The 22344-nt window shown below is 42.7% G+C and overlaps 1 protein-coding gene across 1 annotated transcript in view; it reads left to right on the forward strand.

The window, feature by feature from the left end:
- Positions 1-4167: 4167 nt before the first annotated feature.
- The window catches only part of LOC130298098 (oocyte zinc finger protein XlCOF7.1-like), a 91128-nt gene continuing 72951 nt past the window's right edge, over positions 4168-22344 (forward strand). The window contains exons 1-4 of the mRNA XM_056550989.1: positions 4168-4509; positions 4593-4657; positions 4825-5851; positions 9986-11004. Of these exons, the coding sequence (XP_056406964.1) occupies positions 4326-4509; positions 4593-4657; positions 4825-5851; positions 9986-11004 (2295 nt within the window). The 5' untranslated portion in view covers positions 4168-4325. The remainder of the gene's footprint in view (positions 4510-4592; positions 4658-4824; positions 5852-9985; positions 11005-22344) is intronic.

The following is a 22344-nucleotide window of genomic DNA, read 5'->3' on the forward strand; positions in this document are numbered from 1 at the left end:
ATCCCTATTCATCCTGCATCCAGGAAGTATTTAAGGATCGCTGTTCAGGTAGGGGGAGTTCTAAAACACCTCCAGTTTGTAGCCCTCCCGTTTGGGATCTCTTCTGCCCCTCACACATTTACCAAGGTTGTGGTGGCTGTGGTAGCTGCTTTAAGGCTCCAGGGGCTCAGCATTGTTCCCTACCTAGACGATTGGCTCCTCAGAGCTCCATCTCAAACGATCCTGTCCCAACATCTCCAGCTAGCCGTATCCTTCCTTCATCAGTTGGGTTGGATAGTCAATTGGGCCAAGTCCAATTTCCTCCCGACAACATCAGTGAGGTTCCTTGGTTTCATAGTCGATACAATCTCAATGACACTCTACCTCACTCCCGAGAGAAAACTCCGGGTTCAAGAATCGGCTCAACATCTTTTAATATCCCGGAAAGTGTCTATTCGCACTCTCATGCGGATGTTGGGACTTATGTCCGCTACCGCAGACGCGGTACCTTGGGCTCTTTGGCATCTTCGCCCTCTCCAAGCAGAGGTTCTTGCCATTTGGAATCACCGGCCATCCGGTCTGAACAGGTGTCTCTCCCTGTCTTGCGCAACCCGTTCTTCTCTGAGGTGGTGGTCTCACCTAGAGGACGGCCGGTCCCTGATCCAACCCTCTTGGATCATACTTACTACCGACGCATCCCTTGTGGGTTGGGGAGCGCATCTTCAGGATCTGACAGTGCAAGGTGCATGGTCTCCTCAGGACAAACTATTAACCTCCAATCTCCTGGAGATTCGTGCAATCAGGCTAGCATTGCTGCACTTTGCTTCTGTCCTCCAAGGGAAAGCTGTCAAGATCCAATCCGACAGCATGACGGCTGTGATGTACATCAACAAGCAGGGAGGCACTCGGTCACAAAACCTCCTCAGAGAGGTGGGTCTGATCTTGGATTGGGCAGAAAGGAACCTCACCCACCTGTCCGCGGTTCATATTCGAGGTTCCCTCAATATGATAGCCGACCGCCTGAGCAGAGGACTCCTAACCGCAGAATGGTCTCTCCACCCAGTCATATTCAGAGAGATAACGCTCAGGTGGGGTGTGCCAGAGATAGACCTCATGGCAACGAGGTTCAACTCCAAGTTGGAGAGGTTCTGTTCCCTTTACAGGGAAGACAACCCGGTGGCAATAGATGCTTTCTCAATCCCGTGGAGGTTCAGGCTGGCCTACATCTACCCTCCAATTTCCTTGATCCCAAGGGTATTGATGAAGATCAGGCAAGACCAAGCATCCGTCATAGCCATAATCCCATTTTGGCCCAAGAGAGCTTGGTTCACCCAACTCTTTCAGATGAGTCGGGGACAATTTTGGAGGCTTCCCCCAGAGCAAGCATTAGTGTCGGGGGACACGCACAGCTGCTCGAATCTTCAGATGTTCAACCTGACAGCCTGGAGGTTGATCAGTCCCTTCCACATTTAGAAGGGCTTTCCAGTGCGGTCTTGAAAACACTCTCACACTCCAGAGCGGAGTCAACCAATAAGACATACAAAAGAATCTGGACAATTTTCCAATCTTGGTGCTCCAAGAAGCAAGTTGGAAGAGATATAGCTGCTCCTACCATTCTCAGCTTTCTCCAGGATGGACTAGACAAGAATTTGTCTCCTTCTACTCTCAAGGTCCAAGTTTCGGCCATTTCGGCTTACATTAATAAGCCTTTATTTCAAGACCCACTGATCAAAACATTCTTGAGAGGGGCCTCAAGGTTGAAACCTACAATTATACAACCAGTTCCCACTTGGGATTTATCAGTCGTACTCAAGGGACTGTCATCTCCTCCCTTTGAGCCTATGGAGGACGTGGACATAAAGTTTGTTACCATTAAAACAACATTTTTACTGGCTATAACATCTGCCAAGAGAATTGGTGAATTACAAGCGCTCTCTGCGTTTGAACCCTATACAAGATTCTTGCCAGATAGGGTACTATTGAGATTTATTCCATCTTTTATCCCTAAAGTACCATCCTTCCAGAACATAAATCAAATAATTTCTCTTCCAGTCCTAGCTCCACGTCCATCCACTGACGAAGAAAGAGGCCTGCATTGCCTCGATATTTCTAGATGTCTCCGGATCTACTTAGAAAGATCTAAGCTGTTTAGGAAGGATGAAAATCTACTAATCCTTTTTGCAGGGGCCCGGAAGGGTCACAAAGCCTCTAAACCTTCCATCAGTAGATGGGTAAAAAATGCCATTTGTGAAGCAATGGTATCTCAGAACATGGAGCCTCCTGAGTTCGTAAGAGCTCATTCTACCAGGTCTGTATCTACTTCCTTTGCGGAAAGGAATTTAGTTACCTTGGAACACATATGCAAGGCTGCATCCTGGAGTTCACTCTCCACCTTTATCACCCACTACAGGCTTGATAGTAGAGTTGCCGATTACTCTTCCTTTGGACGGTCAGTATTATCTGCCGCCAGGCATGGGAGCCCTCCCTCATAGGGTATTCTGCTTGCCATATCCCCATCTGTGCTACTGGTTAGGACGTAAGGGAATCGTTAATTTCTAACGATAATTTGTTTTCCCTTAGTCCTAACAGTAGCACAACTTTCCCTCCCTAGTATTATTATTATTATTATTATTATTATTATTTCTTCTTGTTACAACACAAGGGGACAGAGGGTGACCCCTCCTTTATACAGGGTATTGTGGGTGTGGTTTGCTAATTAGTTTATTAATCAATAAAAATTCCATCTGTCCTACCAGTTCGCGGGGGGTAGAATACCCCATCTGTGCTACTGTTAGGACTAAGGGAAAACAAATTATCGTTAGAAATTAACGAGTATCTGCTACATGCTGGAGGTGTAGGACCTGTGATGATGTCACAATCATGTGACCAGTACATTTAGGGGCAAAGTTTAGCAGTAGAGATGTGACTGTGGATGAAGGACCTGTGGGAGGATCATGTGACAGGAGTGGGCGGAGCTCAGCAGTGCAGGATAGAGGAGATTGTGATTGAAGGACCTGTGACAATGGTCATGTGACAGCAGAGTCCTGCATACACTGAGCAGATGAGCCTAAAGCAGCGGCCCCTGATCACGTGACTCCTCCTCCAAGTGATCACATGACGGTGACATCATCACAGGTCCTGTAAGCACACTGCTCCTGTACAGTCTGCAGGTGGAGGTATGTGTGTGGTCACATATGGAGTACTGTCAGATGTTTTTTGTATTATTAACCCCTTCAGGACCCGGCAGTTTTGAGTTTTAACCCATTAACGACACAGCGATTTCTCATTTTTGTGTTATTTTAACTTTTTTCCTCCTCGCCTTCTAACAGCCTATTATGCTTGTAATTTCCTCTTTACAAACCCATATGAGTCTTGTTGTTGTTGTTGATGTTTTTTTTGCACCACTGATTTGTACTTTAAAATTACATCAATCATTTTAATGTAAAACCTACAACAAGGGCCCAAAAAAATATCATTTGTTGGGTGAAAAAAAAAAGCAATTTTTAAAATTTGGGGTCTTCTGTTTGGATGCAGTGCACATTACGGTAATAATTCTCTTTATTCTGTAGGTCCAAACGATTACAATGATAAATGATTTATATAGGTTTTATTTTAACACTTTTAAAATATAAAAAAATTCTAACTTTCTGTACAATAATGAGTCTGTATCAGATCGTCCTACCTTGTCCCCTATAACTCTCTTATTATTCCGTATACGGGGATGTATGAAAGTCATTTTTTGCGCCGTGATCTGTAATTTTTATCGGAACCACTTTAGTTTTGATGAGACTTTATCGCTTTTATGAATTTTTTTCTGATCGATGAAGTTTACGCCATTGACCATGCAGTTCCACATATGTTTAGAATTTTTTTTGTTTACATTATTATAAAAAAATAATTGGTAAATGGAGAAGATTCAATCGTTTATTAGGGAAGGGGCTTATTCACATTAAGTTAATGTTCTTTTTACCTTATTCACAGTTTTTTAGTCCCTGTAGTAGACTATTACATGGAATCTATAGATTACATACACTGATCAATGCTGTGATGCTGAGGCTGCCTGCAGGATTGGAGCTTCGTTCATACAGCGTGGAGCGAGGATAGGGACCTCCACACGTTCTCTCAGCTGACCAGGACCCCGCTGTTTCACTGTGGGTGTCCTTATCAGCTCCTTACACTCCATGGGACGGGTACTTTGGGTATAATGACCTGAACTGACAGCTGGATCATCAGACTTGCGGTCAGTTGGGGACATGTGACCATAATATAGAGGATCTGCCCCGACAAGTATTCACCTCATCATCCGAGAGCAAGAAGATAAATCATGTGCAGGAATATCCCCTCAAATGTCTCCATATAACATCCTGGAATTGTATAGAATTAAATGTTTATTCACAATACAGGTTCCTATAAGGTGTCAGGACGTGGCGGTCTATTTCTCCATGGAGGAGTGGGAGTATGTAGAAGGACACAAGGATCAGTACAAGGATCAGGTCATGATGGAGGATCAGCAGCCCCTCACATCACCAGGTAATAGACATGACTATATACACACGTCCTCTCATTATTTGTATGTAAAGAATGAATTCAGTCTCTGTATATGTTCCCTACAGTCAGATCCAGTAAGAGAACAGCACCAGAGAGGTGTCCCCGTCCTCTTCTTCCACAGGATGATCAGGTAGATTGAGATATTCCCTATGATCTGTAGAAGGGCTGTGAAGCTCTTGTGGTCAGTCCCCTCACCCTCCATGACTCCTCATCTCCTGCTCATCTATAACATCCCATGTGACTTCTCCTTACTGTCTGATGACTTTTACAATATTTCTTTCACATCTTATGAATCAGGGTGAAGATCTGAACAATATTAAAACTACAGAGACAGATGTGAGCGGTGATAAGCAGTTTAAGGAGAACTTTCCTACAGAGAAAGATCTGATCTATGTTAATGCTACAGACATAAAGGAAGAAGAAGAGACAGATGTGAGCGGTGTTGTGCAGTATAAGGAGGACATTCCTACAGGGGAAGTTCTTATCTATATTAATGCTCCAGAGACAAAAGTGAGCCGTAATAAGCAGTATAAGGAAAACATTCCTACAGGGAAAGATCTGATCTATATTAACGCTACAGACATAAAGGAAGAAGAGGCAGATGTGAGCAGTAATGAGCAGTATAAGGAGGACATACCTATAGGGAAAGATCTGATCTATGTTAATACTACAGACATAAAGGAAGAACAAGAGACAGATTTGAACTGTTATGAGCAGTATAAGGAGGACATTCCTACAGGGAAAGATCTGATCTATATTAATGCTACAGACATAAAGAAAAAAGAAGAGACAGATGTAAGCGGTGATGAACAGTATAAAGAGGACATTCCTACACGGAAAGATCGGATCTATATTAATGCTACAGACATAAAGAAAGAAGAAGAGACAGATTTGAGCAGTGATGAGCAGTATAAGGAGGACATTCCTACAGGGAAACATCTGATTTATATTAATGCTACAGACATAAAGAAAGAAGAGTCAGATGGGAGTGGTAATGAGCAGTATAAGGAGGACAGCCCTACAGGGAAAGATCTGATCTATATTAATGCTACAGACATAAAGGAAGAACAAGAGACAGATGTGAGCAGTGATGATCAGTATAAGGAGGACATTCCTACAGGGAAACATCTGAGCTCTATTAATGCTACAGACATAAAGGACCAACAAGAGACAGATGTAAACAGTGATAAGCAGTATAAGGAGGGCATTTCTACAGGGAGAGATATGATCTATATTAATGCTACAGACATAAAGAAAGAAGAAGAGACAGAGATGAGCAGCGATGAGCAGTATAAGGAGGACATTTCTGCAGGTAACTGCCCAGGTGAGTAGTAACCACTAAATACAGAGAACAGTCACAGAATCTACTCAGCCACTGACTGCAGTAATCACAGAAAATATAATCCTCATATATGTTACTCACTAGGTCATCCAGATACTATACAGATCTGTTTTATTTGTCTTCTGTATTTGGCTCACAAATCCCTCTGTTCTGCTGCTCACCTATTCTGGCATCCACTGTTCAGGAAGGGGAGTGTCTGAGGCAAGCACTGAGCCCGCCCTCACTCACCATTCATTCACTTCCTCCCTGGGTCTGCTGTGCCGGGTTTCTTTATCCAATCACAACAGGCTGCTCTGTAACCCCCTCCTCTCTGCTTTCATGCTGCAGTCTGATAGGACAGGAGTGAGCACAGAGGAGTACTAGTCCTGCCAGGTCTGTGCTTCAGCTGGGACAGAGATGATGCTGCAGCCGGACAGGATTTTGTTTTAGATCAGTGGTTTCAAAGTGTGGCCTTTACTGATACTTAGCATGCATTTATCATTAACCCCTTAAGGACCATGTCCATTTTGGCCTTAAGGACCAGGCCAATTTTATTTTTGCGTTTTAATTTTTTCGTCCTCACCTTCTAATATCCATAACTCTTTTAACCCCTTAAGTCCGCTCCCGTTCTATAACGCTGTGGCCCTGCGTCATAGCGGCTAGGGCCCGGCCGTTGTTTATAGCGGGTCGGGCCCGGCCGTGGCTTATAGCGTGCAGCACTGATCGCGGTTCCGCGCGCTATTAACCCTTTAGCCACAGAGTTAAAAGTTGACTGCCGCGTCTAAAGTGAAAGTAAACTACCCCTGGCTAGCTCAGCGGGCTGTTTGGGATCGCAGCGATTTCACCGCAGCATCCCGAACAGCTGTAGGACAGCAGGAGGGTCCCTTACCTGTCTCCTGGTGTCCGATCGCCAAATGGCTGCTCAGTGCCTGAGATCCAGACATGAGCAGTCAAGCGGAAGAATCATCGATCCTATGAGAAACCATTGATCAGTATAAGAGATCAGTGTGTGCAGTCTTATAGTCTCCTATGGGATAACAATGATCAGTGTAAAAGATCAGTGTGTGCAGTGTTATAATCTCCTATGGGATAACAATGATCAGTGTAATGTCAGTGTGTCCAGTATTATAGTCTCCTATGGGATAACAGTGATCAGTATAAGAGATCAGTGTGTGCAGTGTTATAGTCTCCTATGGGATAACAATGATCAGTGTCGGAGATCAGTGTGTGCAGTATTATAGTCTCCTATGGGATTACAATCATAAGTGTGGGGGCTCACTGTGCATGGGGTAAACGTGGTTACCTGAGTGCTCTGTATTCAGAAAAAATGCATCCAATAGAAAAAAGGGTGTAACACACGTTTCAATTGATGCTTAAGTTTTCTTTATATATATATATATATATATATTCAGAAGATATACAATTTTTCAACATTAGAATATTCACCCATGTGCACAAAGTAATAAATCAGCAGTGTCCAGCAGGAGATATGTATCAGCTCATCAAGTTGTCTTTAGTTGTATAACCTGTATACGGCCATCTCCTACACCAGCAGGTGTGTAAGTCCATGCAACGTTTTGAAGGAAACACCTTCTTTGTCCAGCATAATGTGAAAAACGCCCATCATCAAGTTAAATACGTTTACATTCTCGCGAGATCTTAATTCTACAGCGGAAATACAAAAGTTACAAAAACGTATCAAAAGGAATTAAAATCACATAAAAAACCACATGAAAACAACAGTACAGTTACAGTATACGCTTAGTTATAAAAATACATTGAAATTGCAGATCTCATTAATCCCGTCCGGTTTTAAAGTACCCAGTTTTTGTATCCAGCGCACCTCGTTCCTCAATAGTTTCATTTTTACTTGTTCCTTATTCTCGCCCTCTATGTTTTCAAGTACCTGCCATCTAAGTTCGTTCACATTGTGTCTGTATTCTGAAAAATGCCGAGCTACGCTGGTTTCCGATTTTTCTTTATTTGCCGCATTACCTTCACTCTTGTTCACATTGTCCTGTTCTTTTTTGTACATTCTAGTCTCCTATGGGATAATAATGATCAGTATAAGAGATTAGTGTGTGCAGTGTTATAGTCTCCTATGGGATAACAATGATCAGTGTAAGAGATCAGTGTGTGCAGTGTTATAGTCCCCTATGGGATAACAATGATCAGGATAAGAGATCAGTGTGTGCAGTGTTATAGCCTCCTATGGGATAACAATGATCAGTGTAAGAGATCAGTGTGTACAGTGTTATAGTCTCCTATGGGATAACAATGATCAATGTAAAAGATCAGTGTGTGCAGTGTTATAGCCTCCTATGGGATAACAATGATCAGTGTAAGAGATCAGTGTGTACAGTGTTATAGTCTCCTATGGGATAACAATGATCAATGTAAAAGATCAGTGTGTGCAGTGTTATAGCCTCCTATGGGACCTATAACACTGCAAAAAATAGTTTAAAAATTGTGAATAAAGATCATTTAACCCCTTCCCTAATAAAAGTTTGAATCACCCCCCTTTTCCCATAAAATAAAAAAAAACTGTGTAAATAAAAATAAACATGTGATATCGCCGTGTGCGGAAATGTAAAAATTATAAAGATATATTGTTAATTAAACCGCACGGACAATGGCGTACGCGCAAAAAAAATTCCAAAGTCCAAAATATCGTATTTTTGGTCACTTTTTATATAATGAAAAAATGAATAAAAAGCGATTAAAAAGTCCGATCAATACAAAAAATGGTACCGCTAAAAACTTCAGAACACGGCGCAAAAAAATGAGCATTCATACCGCCCCTTACTTTTGGAAGCCTCCAAAAGTTACAAAATGGCGTTTTTTCTTCAATTTTGTCGCACAATGATTTTTATTTCTATTTCGCCGTAGGTTTTTGGGTAAAATGACTGATGTCATTACAAAGTAGGATTGGTGGTGCAAAAAATAAGCCATAATATGGATTTTTAGGTGCAAAATTGAAAGAGTTATGATTTTTTAAAGGTAAGGAGGAAAAAACAAAAGTGGAAAAATGCTCAGTCCTTAAGGGGTTAAATTTCCATCCACAGACCCATATGAGGACTTGTTTTTTGCGGGACCAATTGTCCTTTGTAATGACATCACTCATTTTACCATAAAGTGTACAGCGAACCCAAATTATTATTTTTTGTGAGGAAATTTTAATGAAAACGCTGCTGGACACTTTACGGTAAAAATGACGTTTTCTTTATTCTGTTGGTCAATGATTAAAATTCTCCCCATGATTACATATTTTTATTTTATTGTCCTGCTTTTTAAAAAATCACAAACCTTTTTTTTTATTTTTTACAAAATCAGTCTCCCTACTTGGACCACCTATAACTTTTTCATTTTTCCGTATACCGGGCGGTATGAGGGCTCATTTTTTGCATCATGACCTGTATTTTTTTTTTATTTCACTTTTGTGTATTTGTGACTTTTTAGTCGCTTTTTTATAAAAAAAAATTAATTTTGAATGTGATGTGACCAAAAAGCAGCAATTTTTTTGTACTTTTTTACGTTTACGCTGTTCACCGCACGGGATCATTAACATTATTTGATCGGATATTTATTCAGGCAGCAACACCAAATATGTTTATATTATCATTTTTTGATGCTTTTTTGAGTAAAATAGGGGAAAATAGTGATTAAAATTTTTATTAGGGTGGGTTTTTCAATTTTTTTAACTTTTATTTTTAACTCCTTATGTCCCCATAGGTGACTATCTATTGCAATCATTAGATTACCAATGCTGTTCAGTGCTATACATAGGCATAGCACTGATCAGTATCATCAGCGATCTTCTGCTCTGGTCTGCTGGAAGGCAGATCAGTGCAGAAGACCCCGGGAGAGCGGTGGAGGCAGGTGAGGGGACCTCTGTGCCACCTACAATCAGATCAGCGATTACAAGCGCCGCACTGCCACAGGTGCCGTGATCTGTATTGATCTACGGGATCTAAGGGGTTAATGGTGGACATCAGCGATATCGCTGATGTCCGCCATTACTGGTGGTTCCCTTGTTGAAAAGGTTCCATGATGTCACATGCTGCACTTACAATGTTGTACTAAAAAGACTATAAATATGGGCGCAATTATTAATATAATCTGTGTTATTCTCTGCAGATTCTTGTAGCAGGAGATCAGAGGAGAATCTTATATCTTCAGATTATAAAGCAGATGATGATATCACACAAGATACATATGAAGAACATTCCATTATCCCAGATACACCCTCAGCCCTTCACAGCCAAGATCTGTCATCTCATCCTTATATACAGGTCCTGTCTTCTCAGTCATCACAGGATATTCAGAAAAATAAGAGTCACAGAAGGAATGATGGACACCAACAAGCTCATACAGGAAAGAAAACATATTCATGTTCAGAATGTGGGAAATGTTTTACTTCTAAATCAGATCTTGTTGTACATCAGAGAACTCACACAGGAGAGAAGCCCTTTTCATGTTCACAATGTGGAAAATGTTTCACTCAGAAATCGCATCTTGTTGGACATCAGAGAACTCACACAGGAGAGAAGCCATTTTCATGTTCAGAATGTGGAAAATATTTTACTTCTAAAACGTGGCTTGTTCAGCATCAGAGAACTCACTCAGGGGAAAAACTGTTTTCATGTTCAGAATGTGGGAAATGTTTTACTTCTAAATCACGGCTTGTTGAACATCACAGAACTCACACAGGTGAGAAGCCATTTCCATGTTCAGAATGTGGGAAATGTTTTACTAAGAAATCAAATCTTGTTGAACATCAAACAGCTCACACAGGAGGGAAGCCATTTTCATGTTCAGAATGTGTAAAATGTTTTACTTCTAAATCACGGCTTGTTAGACATATGAGAATTCACACAGGGGAGAACCCATTTTCATGTTCAGAATGTGGGAAATGTTTTACTTCTAAATCAAATATTATTGAACATCAGAGAACTCACACAGGGGAGAAGCCATTTTCATGTTTAGAATGTGGAAAATGTTTTACTAAGAAATCAAATCTTGTTGAACATCAAATAACTCACACAGGTGAGAAGCCATTTCCATGTTCAGAATGTGGGAAATGTTTTACTCGGAAAGCACATCTTGTTGTACACCTACAGAAATGTCTGTTATACAAAATGCAAACAGAATCCAAATAACACATCTGTATATACGTCACCTGGTACTAGAATATTATACATTAAACCTTGTTACAAATGTTTAATACTGTAATTTCTATTCCAGCGATATTATTCACCTTTTTTTTTCTCCTCACAATTTCAAAAGCCTTTTGTGCTGCTTTGAAAATATGTGAACATAAATTTTTGTGCCACTTTTGTTTTTCTTTGTGGCAAAAAATTTTTTTCTTGTTGCAGCCATATTGGATTTTTTTTTGCGCCAAAATTGGCAATTTTGGAACCAAAATTGCTGATTTTTGCACCAAATTTTATATCCCAGAAAATTCTGTCAGAAACATCTCACAAGAGAACAATAAGGTCCGGCACTAGAGTGGTTGCAGGTAAAGACTGTTTGTTGTTTTATTGAAGATATCGCAGTCTAGACTTCCAGCTTTGTACTGCGATATCTTCAATAAAGCAACAAACAGTCTTTACCTGCAATCACTCTAGTGCCGGACCTTATTGTTCTGTTCGTACAAGCACTTAGCCGGAGGTGGTACCGGTCGGCCCGGGGCACAGGTGGGGAGGTGAGAGCGCTATCGGTGAGCGGCTCACAGTTCAGCTTTTGATATATATATGGTTTTTTTTTTATTACATTTTTCAATAATAATTATTTCTTTTTTTTAATAATTACCTAAATAACACCTTTTCCCAAAAAACTAAGAAAAAAAAACAATAAACCTACAACCAATTCTGTGATATCAAAAAGCTGGAGTGAAATTTTGGATGTAAACTGGACTCTCACCCCAAATATCATGTAAAGCAGACAATATACAGGGACACGCCCACTTTTACAAAACTGACGTGAACAGTGTAAGCCGCAGCACAAAGCACTTTGAAAATGTGGTCGATACTTTTCATGGCAAAATTTTGGCAGAAATTGTTTTTTTTTGCGTAAAATTCTTTGAGAATCTCCCCCAGAGTTCCTTATCGATCTCATGCCTCTGCTTGCGGTACTAGGAGACCATGCGGACTGCATTGCCATCCCCATAGACAGCAATGCATTTCTGATCAGATCTTTCGGCAGATCCGCTTACTCTGTGCGGTCCTAGCGACGCCCGCGGAGATTCTGCAGTGTGAACCCGGCCGTACAGAAGTGAGTTATCTTCTATGTCTGCACCACACGATCACATGGGGGAATAATGATGTGTATGGAAAATGTTCTGATTCTAGAACTTTCATCACTTTCATGCTGCCTGAAACAGGAAGGGGGGGGGGGGTCCTCACAGTTACTCCGCCCCCACCAGCCATGATTGACAGATCGCTCTTTATTCACATATGTTACATATTATGTAATGGGATATTTCTCAATACATGTTCTCATTATCAAGGTTACAGGTTATCACTGAGATACAATGTACAGTGCTGGATGTATATATATAGAATCTAATGACATAGTACAATACTATTTCAGTACAGTGGGAGGATATACCATATATACACATGAAGTATCCAATAAGAAAACACCCACCACCTAATGTATACCATGCCGGCCCACAAGGGAGGAGGATTGGACTCGTAATGAACCAGATATATATATATTAGGATAAACCCCCCTCATGGGGCAGCACTCAGTGGTTTGCACTGTTACCTTGCAGCACAGAAGACAACATCTGCAAAGAGTTTGTATGCTCTTCCATGTTTGTGTGGGTTTCCTCCGGTTTCCTCCCACACTTCAATAACATGTGACCCCAATGGGGACAGGGAGCAATATGAGTGTACAGCGCTGCGGAATCTGTGTGCACTATATAAACCCCCCCCATTTATAATAGACACCCCCCATTTATAATAGACACACTGGCCATTTATAATAAACACACCCTCATTTTTAAATAAGACCCCTTGAATTATAATAGACACACCCTCAATTATAATAGACACACCCACATTTATAATAGACACACCCTCATTTATAAAGGAGACACCTTGAATTATAATAGACACACCCTCAATCATAGACACACCCACATTTATAATAGACACACCCTCATTTATAAAGGAGACACCTTGAATTATAATAGACACACCCTCAATTATAATAGACGCACCCTAAATTATAATAGACACACCCTCAATCATAGGCACACCCACATTTATAATAGACACACCCTCATTTATAAAGGAGACACCTTGAATTATAATAGACACACCCTCAATTATAATAGACGCACCCTAAATTATAATAGACACACCCTCAATCATAGGCACACCCACATTTATAATAGACACCCTCATTTATAAAGGAGACACCTTGAATTATAATAGACACACCCTCAATTATAATAGACGCACCTTCATTTATAAAGGAGACAACCTAAATTATAATAGACACACCCTCCATTATAATAGACACACACTCAATTATAATAGACCCCCCCAATTATAATAGACACACCCTCCATTATAATAGACACACCCATGACTATTACTATAAACTCACACGAGTTCATTATAGAGGAGGGACACGGACGGACAGGAAGGAGAAGAATGGAGGCTGTGAGAAGCTGAGACAGAGGCGGCCATCTTGGAAGGATGAAATCCACCATTTTGGATGAGGTAACCGGCCCTTTGGGAAGAAAGTCCAAGAGGGTGAGATGAGACTAAAGACATTGAAGCCCATATGACTCTTCCTATATGAATAACCTATACTAAGGACGGCCATTATATGGAGATTTATTGTTTATGTAGTGTCGGCCATGTTGTCAGGAAGATTATAATAAAGAGCTCGGAAATCCTCCATGGTGACACCTGAGGACACTTACCTATATGAGGTTTATAACAGGGTATAGTAAGGAATCTATTAACTCCTTCAGGACACTGGCCATAAATGAAGCTGAGCACGCTTCATACCTGGTGGGTCCCGGTTGTTATCAGCAGCCAGGACCCACAACTAATGACGGACATCACTGATTGGTCACATTTCTGACACTAACCTTTTAGATCCTGCAATCATCACGACAAAATTGCAGGGTCCCGATCAGCTGAGAGGACAGGCGGAGGGTCCCTACCGTCTTCCAGCTCATCCGATCAGCGCTCCCTTACAGTAGACAGCCTCAGCAGCCTGTAGTAATAGAGCGCCGATAACACTGTTCTATATGATGGCATTGATCAGTGTCTGCAATCTAGGGATTGACCGATTATCAGTTTTTCCCGATATTATCGGCCGATATTCACGATTTTGGACGTTATCGGTATCGGCAATTACCTTGCCGATAATGCACTGCCCCCTGCACCACGCCGCACCCCCCACCACCGCCCCGGCCAGAGACCGCCGCCGCCCCATTGCCTCCCCCATCCCCGGTTACCTGTTCGCGGAGTCCGCGCTACTTCTGGCTCCTGCGGCATCCTGTGTTACGCTGCGCAATGACGAGTGACGTCCTCAACGCAACGTCACAGTCAGTGCGCACAGTGACAGCTCAGGAGGACGCTGCCGGAGCCAGAAGTAGCGTGGACCCCGGTAATTATAAAATCGGGAATGGGGGAGGCAATGGGGCAGCGGCGGCGGTCTCTGGCCGGGGTAGTGCGGTGGGGGGTGCGGTGGTGGTGGGGCGGTGATAGGACTCAGAAGGACCCCAGGACAGGTAGGGGGAGAGAAGCGGTAGACAGCGGCGGTCTCTAGCACCGCAAAAGCCGCTGCAGTTCATTGATTTAAAGCGCCCGCTTTAAATCAATGATCTGCAGTGGTGTTGCCGGGGTGGGGGGGAGATAAATAACTGATAACTTATACCGATATTCCGGTATAAATTATCGGCTATCGGCCCTAACCTCCACAGATTATCGGTATCGGCCCTAAAAAATCGATATCGGTTGATCCTTACTGTAATCTAAGGTTCACATGCAATAGTTTCCTAAAGGGACTAAACAATCTGAAAAATATACTAAAAAAAAGTGTTAATAAATGTGAATAAGCCCCTCCCCTAGTAAAGTTTGAACCACTTTTCCCATTTTTCAATAAAATAATGTAAACAAAAATAAATAAATATTTTCGGTTGCTTCATATACCAGGAAAAAATTTATAAAAAATGATCTAAATTGTCATCGAAACAAAATGATATAAATAGAAACTACAGATTATGGCACAAAAAAATGACCCTTATATAGTCCTGTATACTGGAATATAAAAGAGTTATAGGGGTCATAAGAGGACAACTTTAACTCTTTAAGGATTCAGGGTTTTTCCATTTTTGCACTTTCATTTTTTCCTCCTCACCTTCTAAAAATCAGAACGCTTTTAGTTTTCCACCTACAGACCCATATGAGGCTTGTTTTATACGCCAACAATTTTACTTTGTAATAACAGCAATTATTTCACCACCACATCTATATCGAAACCAAAAATAAACGTAAACGTACATCACAGTGCGCTACGTACCAGGATACCATGACATTTTCCCCTGTGGATATGGTATTTGGTAAGACATTTCTGGAGTTTGTTCACTTGCCCTCGCTGTCCTCCGATCACCGAGATGCTTTTAATGGGGACTTCACTGAAGACAAAGTTCGGCGGAACATTAAAGGTCTCCATAATGCGAAAGGGCCGGGCCCTGATGGTTTCTCCGGTGAATTTTATAAGGTCTTGATTCATGAAGTGATGCCCCCATTAACATCTTACTTTAACCATCTCCTGCATTCTGGCTCTTGGCCTTTGCACTCAAACACAGCCGTCATTAAGTTCCTTCTAAAGCCCGGCAAGGATCACCTCCTGCCCCAATCCTACCATCCCATATCCCTTATTAACCAAGACCTTAAGCCAGTGTCTAAAATACTTGCTGATCGCTTAAGTGTGTTTCTGCTCTCGTTGATAGGTCCTTCCCAAGTGGGCTTTCGGTCATCAGTGACTAATATCTGCAAATTGTTAACTGTCCTGGATAGGATGCAGCACCGTCCTGAGCCTGGGGAATAACCACTGTAACTGGCACTTGACGCCGAAAAGGCATACGATAATGTCAGGTGGGACTGGCTTGGGATGGTGTTGGACAAGGTAGGCATTACTGGTCATTTCCATACATTTTTAGGGGGTCTCTATGCTTCCCCCCCAGGCACAATTTCACACAGGCATATTGTCTCCCTCCTTTCCTCTTTTTAAAGGGATGTGACAGGGATGTCCCCTGTCCCCTCTCTTATTCAATCTGGAACCTTTAGCCCGTCACCTGGAGGACTCTGATATGTATCAGGGCATTGCAATCCAGCGCAAAACAGTCAAATTAACTCTTTTCGTGGATGATGTTTTGATCTTCCAAGCCAATCTGAGTGCCCATTACACCCCCCTGATGTCCACTTTAGCTCATTTTGGTACCTTCTCTGGGTATAAAATCAATCAACTAAAAAGTGAACTACTCCCGCGGGGACCCTCTTGGTCTTCCTCTTACTGGAATACCCTGGGAATACCCGGGGATCTTGTCAAGCCCCATATCACTTACTTAGGTATAAAAATTGGTAGAGACCCCTCTTCCCTCTACACCTTGAATTATCCCCCTTTGTTCGAGCAGATCCAGGATGAGCTTCGTCGCTGGCATCAATTACCAATCTCCTTCCAAGGCAAATGTCATTTGAAAACGATCAGCTTTCCTCAACTCTTATACCAGTTACAAACCCTGCCTGTTTTATTGAAACATAAGGCTGTGACTACTCTAAACTCAGCCTTCACACACTTTATATGGGCGGGTAAGCGCCCGCGAATTGCCTTACAAAAACTGATGCTTAGCAGGGCTGATGGCGGTGTGGGTTTTCTCAACCTCCGTGGCTATAACCTCTCATGCCTCTCTAGACATGTCATGGACTGGGTCCATGAGTCTAGCTTTCATTCCAACAATTTTTTGGAGGAAGAGCTCACTTCTCCTTAGAATTTGGTTTCCTGCCTCCATACCCGCATCCCATGCCTTCCCACCCATATAATGCGTTCATTAGTAATTAGGGACACTATCTTAACGTGGAAAGCTGTTCATAGGGCCTATGGTCTACCTTTTCTGCTATCTGGGCGTCTTAATCTCTGGGGTCATCTAGAATTTCTCCAGGGCAGAGAGAACAGTTTGTTTGAGGTAGGAAGGGGATAAAAGTGGCAAGACAGTTGATGGATGCCGAGGAAAGACTGTGGCTCCGCCCGCAGGAAATTACTAACTTCTCTCTGCCGCCTTCTCATTTTCTCCAAGTGTCCCAACTTCTCTGTTTTTGCACATCCCGGCTCAGGAACTGTCCTCTGAATTGTCTTCCTCCTCTTTTGAAGACAAGGTAGGTCCACAAACTAGGAAGGCGTCTATTTCGGGTTTGTATAGATACTTTAATGACCGTCTTTTAAAGGTTTCCAAACATACACTTTTTGCTAAATAGGAGTCAATTCTTCAGGATCCTGACGTACGCGAGCGGATAATGTCATCAATGAGCGCTGGCGCAAAACATTTTTTAAGCTTATGCACTTTGGCTACTTGGGCTTTAATATCCCGGCTACCTCTGCATTCCCAGACAGACATACTGCCTGTCCGAAATGCAATACTCCCGACACAGAGTTTTATCATGGCATTTGGTCCTGTTCCAAGTCGCAGAGCTTTTGGGGGGACGTTGTAGACTATATCACTAGGTATTGGACCGTTCGGGTTCCATTGACTCCTCAGGCACTTCTGTTCCAGTCTGTTGATCTTTCTGTTGCAGAGGTGGGTCTACGATTTATTCCAAAATTCCTCCACGTTATTCTCCTGGTGGCCGCGCGCATAATTATGTGTGACTGGATAAAGACTCCCATGCCGGTCATAGCCCATGTGGTAGAAATTAAGACTTTCTTTTAGGTGGACAGACTGGACACAGAAAGACACAGAGAACACAATGCGAGGAAATTCTTTGCAAAGTGGTGTACTTTCCTGTCCGCTCACTATACCACAACCCAATTGATGCCATAGTGTTACCTCTCCGTCACACTGAATGGTACTCCCTGGCGTCCCTTACTAATACCCTTGGTCCTCTTCGTCTTTCAGCTGGTCTGGAGTGAGCTTCCTGGGGTTTCACATGTGTCTGCAGGTCTTCTATCTTTTCCTTTTCTTTGTCTTTCGTGGCCCCCTCCCCTCTTCCCCCTTTTCGTGTGTTGTATTGTTATATTTTGTTCTGCTTGTCTGTTTGTTTGTGTGTCAGCTAATTGGTCTTGTGTTGTCGGTGCACATGGGTGGTTGTATGCTCTGTCCTATTTATGCCGGTATTTGATGCTAGTGGAGAGGTTGATATCAAAGTAATTTATGACCTTGCTATTATGACCTGTTTATTGTGTTTTACAGCATCTTATGTTCAGAAGAGACGATCTTCAAGGGAGACGCGCGGATCCTGTCTGATGCCTTGAATTAAAGTCTCTATAATCATAATGAGAAGGGGGCGGGGACAACACTGACGCGTTACATTCCCTATATACAACGTCAGGGACAATATTACATTTATTATAAGTCCAGTGTGCGGAGATGAATATAAGAATAATAAATCATATAAGAAAGAAAACTTTTCTTAACAATTGGTAACAAGTTTGGAGATGCAGTATATGATATATGTATAAATGTCAGATATCCTATGTACATGGTTAATATATAGATGTGTTATCTGCATCATTTATTGCTCTGAATTGGCTTCTCTCCTGTGTGAATTCTTAGATGTCTAACAAGACTTGATTTATCAGTAAAACATTTCCCACATTCTGAACATGAAAATGGCTTCACGCCTGTGTGAGTTCTTTGATGTTTAACAACATCTGATTGCTGAGCAAAACATTTCCCACACTCTGCACATGAAAATGGCTTTTCCCCTGTGTGAGTTCTTTGATGTTTAACAAGATTTGATTGCTGAGTAAAACATTTCCCACACTCTGCACATGAAAATGGCTTTTCCCCTGTGTGAGTTCTTTCATGTTTAACAAGAGCTGATTGCTGAGTAAAACATTTCCCACATTCTGCACATGAAAATGGCTTCTCCCCTGTATGAGTTCTTCCATGTGTAACAAGATGTGATTGCTGAGTAAAACATTTTCTACATTCTGAGCATGAAAATGGCTTCTCCCCTGTGTGTATTCTCTGATGTTTAACAAGATTTGATTTAGATGTAACACATTTCCCACATTCTGAGCATGAATATGGTTTCTTTCCTGTATGAGCTCGTTGATGTCCAACACCCCTTCTGTGACTTTTATTTTGCTGAACATCCTGTGATGACTGAGAAGACAGGACCTGTATATAAGGATGAGATGACAGATCTTGGCTGTGAAGGGCTGAGGGTGTATCTGGGATAATGGAATGTTCTTCATATGTATCTTGTGTGATATCATCATCTGCTTTATAATCTGAAGATATAAGATTCTCCTCTGATCTCCTGCTACAAGAATCTGCAGAGAATAACACAACCCAGGAAATGTAAGCTTTTGTGTTTTCTTTTTTCCTCCTCTCCTCATAGCCATAACTATTTAAATTTTTCCATCTACATTGCATTTGAGAGCTTGTTTTTTGTGGGACTGATCTTACAGTAAATTCGATTCGTCACAAACTTCTCGGCTCGGCAGTTGATGACTTTTCCTGCATAAATTAGTTCAGCTTTCAGGTGCTCCGATGGGCTGGAAAAGGTGGATACATTCCTAGGAAAGAGTCGCCTAGGACTGTATCCACCTTTTCCAGCCCACCAGAGTACCTGAAAGCTGAACTCATTTGTGCAGGATAAGTCATCAACTGCCGAGCCGAGAAGTTTGTGACGAATCGAATTTACTGTAAGTTCTCTCATCTCTACTTATATCAACAAGCATTAAAATATAAGTCAGGTACATACAATCACAGCGATATCTAATTTGTATAGTTTTGTTATGCTTTACTACACAAAAAACAATTCAAATAAAAATAGCTTTACATTTTTACAACAAAAATGTTAAAAGATTATTGAAGGGGTTCATTTACATTTTTAAAAACATATTTTACACTTTTTGGTCCCTCTATTAGGACTTGTATGAGCAGTCATTGGATTGCTCATACAGATCAGTACATATTTACTGCATTGATCCATTAGAGCCGACCATAGACAGGCTGTATCAATAGCAGAGTCCCGGCAGTGACAGAGTCCTAGCAAGGGCCTCAGGCTGCCATGACGATGGATGCGCCCCCAATGTTCGCTTCGTGAGGAGCCAATCCTTACCACTGCACCCCAATGATTCTCACTAAGGCTGTATAAATGCTGATGTCAGCTTTGACTTTAGCATCTAAGTGGTTAATATCCAGAGCCATAGATTGCTCAGTGTCAACTATTAGCAGCGGCCCATAGCTGAAGAATGCGGCCAAGATCCACCAGGTATAGAGGGGGCCCGAGTCCCGGACCCTCCCCATACACCCTTAATGGCCCCATGAGGTAAATAAACATAATGGGTCACTGAAGGGTTAAACTTTTCATATATTCATAGTTATATCTTGTCCAGAATATTACACAATGGAACAATCTCCTCATCCTACCTTGTGTTCAGTCTCAAACCCAATGATCACTGTGTAGAGGTCAGAACACGGGGCCACCAGAATTTTCACAACAGGGCCCATAATAACTGATTTCTCCTGAGGTGTCCGGCTGCTTTGGAATCATGGTGCACACAGAACAGAGGTAGCCTGAGTATTTTAGGCATAAAACACCTATCACTAGGCTTCTCGGGAGGAGCAGAGCTTAGAGCGGTGAGAATGGGGCCCCCAACAGGCAGGTGACAGTACTACATATAGTGGCTATAATACGGTCAGCAGGTATGACTGGTATGAGACAGGGCATCACCTTTAGGTTATGTTCACACCGCAGAATGTCTGCACGGAATTCAGCAGGAATATTCCACACAGATTTTAGTATATGTGCTGTCGAGGCGACTTCTATAAGATTCTGCTGCACTGTGCACACGACGGAAAGTCCAGATAGACTTGTCTATTCTTCCTGCAGATTCCGATAGGAAATGTATAACAGTCTATGAGACGCAGCATTTCTGAGCCGTCCTATCGGCCATCGGATCATTTAAATCTGCGGAATGTCGCCGGTGTTTTCTGGGTGTTCATTCCGCACATTTTCAGCCATTTGAACCCGGCCTTAGTGTTCTTAGTGCCAAGAAGAAAGGAGACACATAATAAAATGGGGAGAAGAAGAAGAGAGCCCACCTAGCCTGTCCTAGAGATAAACATTTGGCCGCAGGGAGGTAAATGAAGTGTTTGTGATCCATAAGAATTAGAATAGGTCCGGTAGTACCCACAGACAAGTGCGGCCACTCCTTGAGGGACAAATGATGGCCACTGAGGAAAGATTTCTGGTAATAAAGCTATAAGGATAAAATGGTCTCTCTGGGGTAGGAAGGTGAGACACCTATTCTGTCTCAGACGCATCGTATGAACGGGAAAGCTGGGTTGTGGTGACCCAGGATGGGAGCTGTGGTGACGGCAGCTTTCAGGGTGGAAAACGTTTGTGACCTTCGTGGAATTCACATTTCTCCAGTTTGTAATACAGAACAATCTCTCGCAACGTAGCAATGCAGCTAAAGATTACAGCGCCGGAACTCTGCATATACTACACGGGTGTGAGTAAGTGACCCCTCTTTGTAAAGCTGTTTACCCCACTATAACCCCGTATATTGGCTTTAGTGTGGAGAACAAGGGGTCAGATTCTCTATAAGTTACTTTGGATAAGACTGTAATGTGATTGAGGCCCCTGCGATTGATACAGGGCCTCAACTCACCAATCCCAGGGGCCTCAACTCACCAATCCCAGGGGCCTCAACTCACCAATCCCAGGGGCCTCAACTAACCAATCCCAGGGGCCTCAACTCACCAATCCCAGGGGCCTCAACTCACCAATCCCAGGGGCCCCAACTCACCAATCCCAGGGGCCTCAACTCACCAATCCCAGGGGCCTCAACTCACCAATCCCAGGGGCCTCAACTCACCAATCCCAGGGGCCCCAACTCACCAATCCCAGGGGCCCCAACTCCCCAATCCCAGGGGCCTCAACTCCCCAATCCCAGGGGCCTCAACTCCCCAATCCCAGGGGCCTCAACTCCCCAATCCCAGGGGCCTCAACTCACCAATCCCAGGGGCCTCAACTCACCAATCCCAGGTGCCTCAACTCACCAATCCCAGGGGCCTCAACTCACCAATCCCAGGGGCCTCAACTCACCAATCCCAGGGGCCTCAACTCACCAATCCCAGGGGCCTCAACTCACCAATCCCAGGGGCCTCAACTCACCAATCCCAGGGGCCTCAACTCACCAATCCCAGGGGCCTCAACTCACCAATCCCAGGGGCCTCAACTAGATTTATTTATGAACCCCTGGGACAGTCCATCTGTAACATACTCCTC

This window comes from Hyla sarda (genome assembly GCF_029499605.1).
Source record: "Hyla sarda isolate aHylSar1 chromosome 1 unlocalized genomic scaffold, aHylSar1.hap1 SUPER_1_unloc_20, whole genome shotgun sequence".
NCBI lineage: Eukaryota > Metazoa > Chordata > Amphibia > Anura > Hylidae > Hyla > Hyla sarda.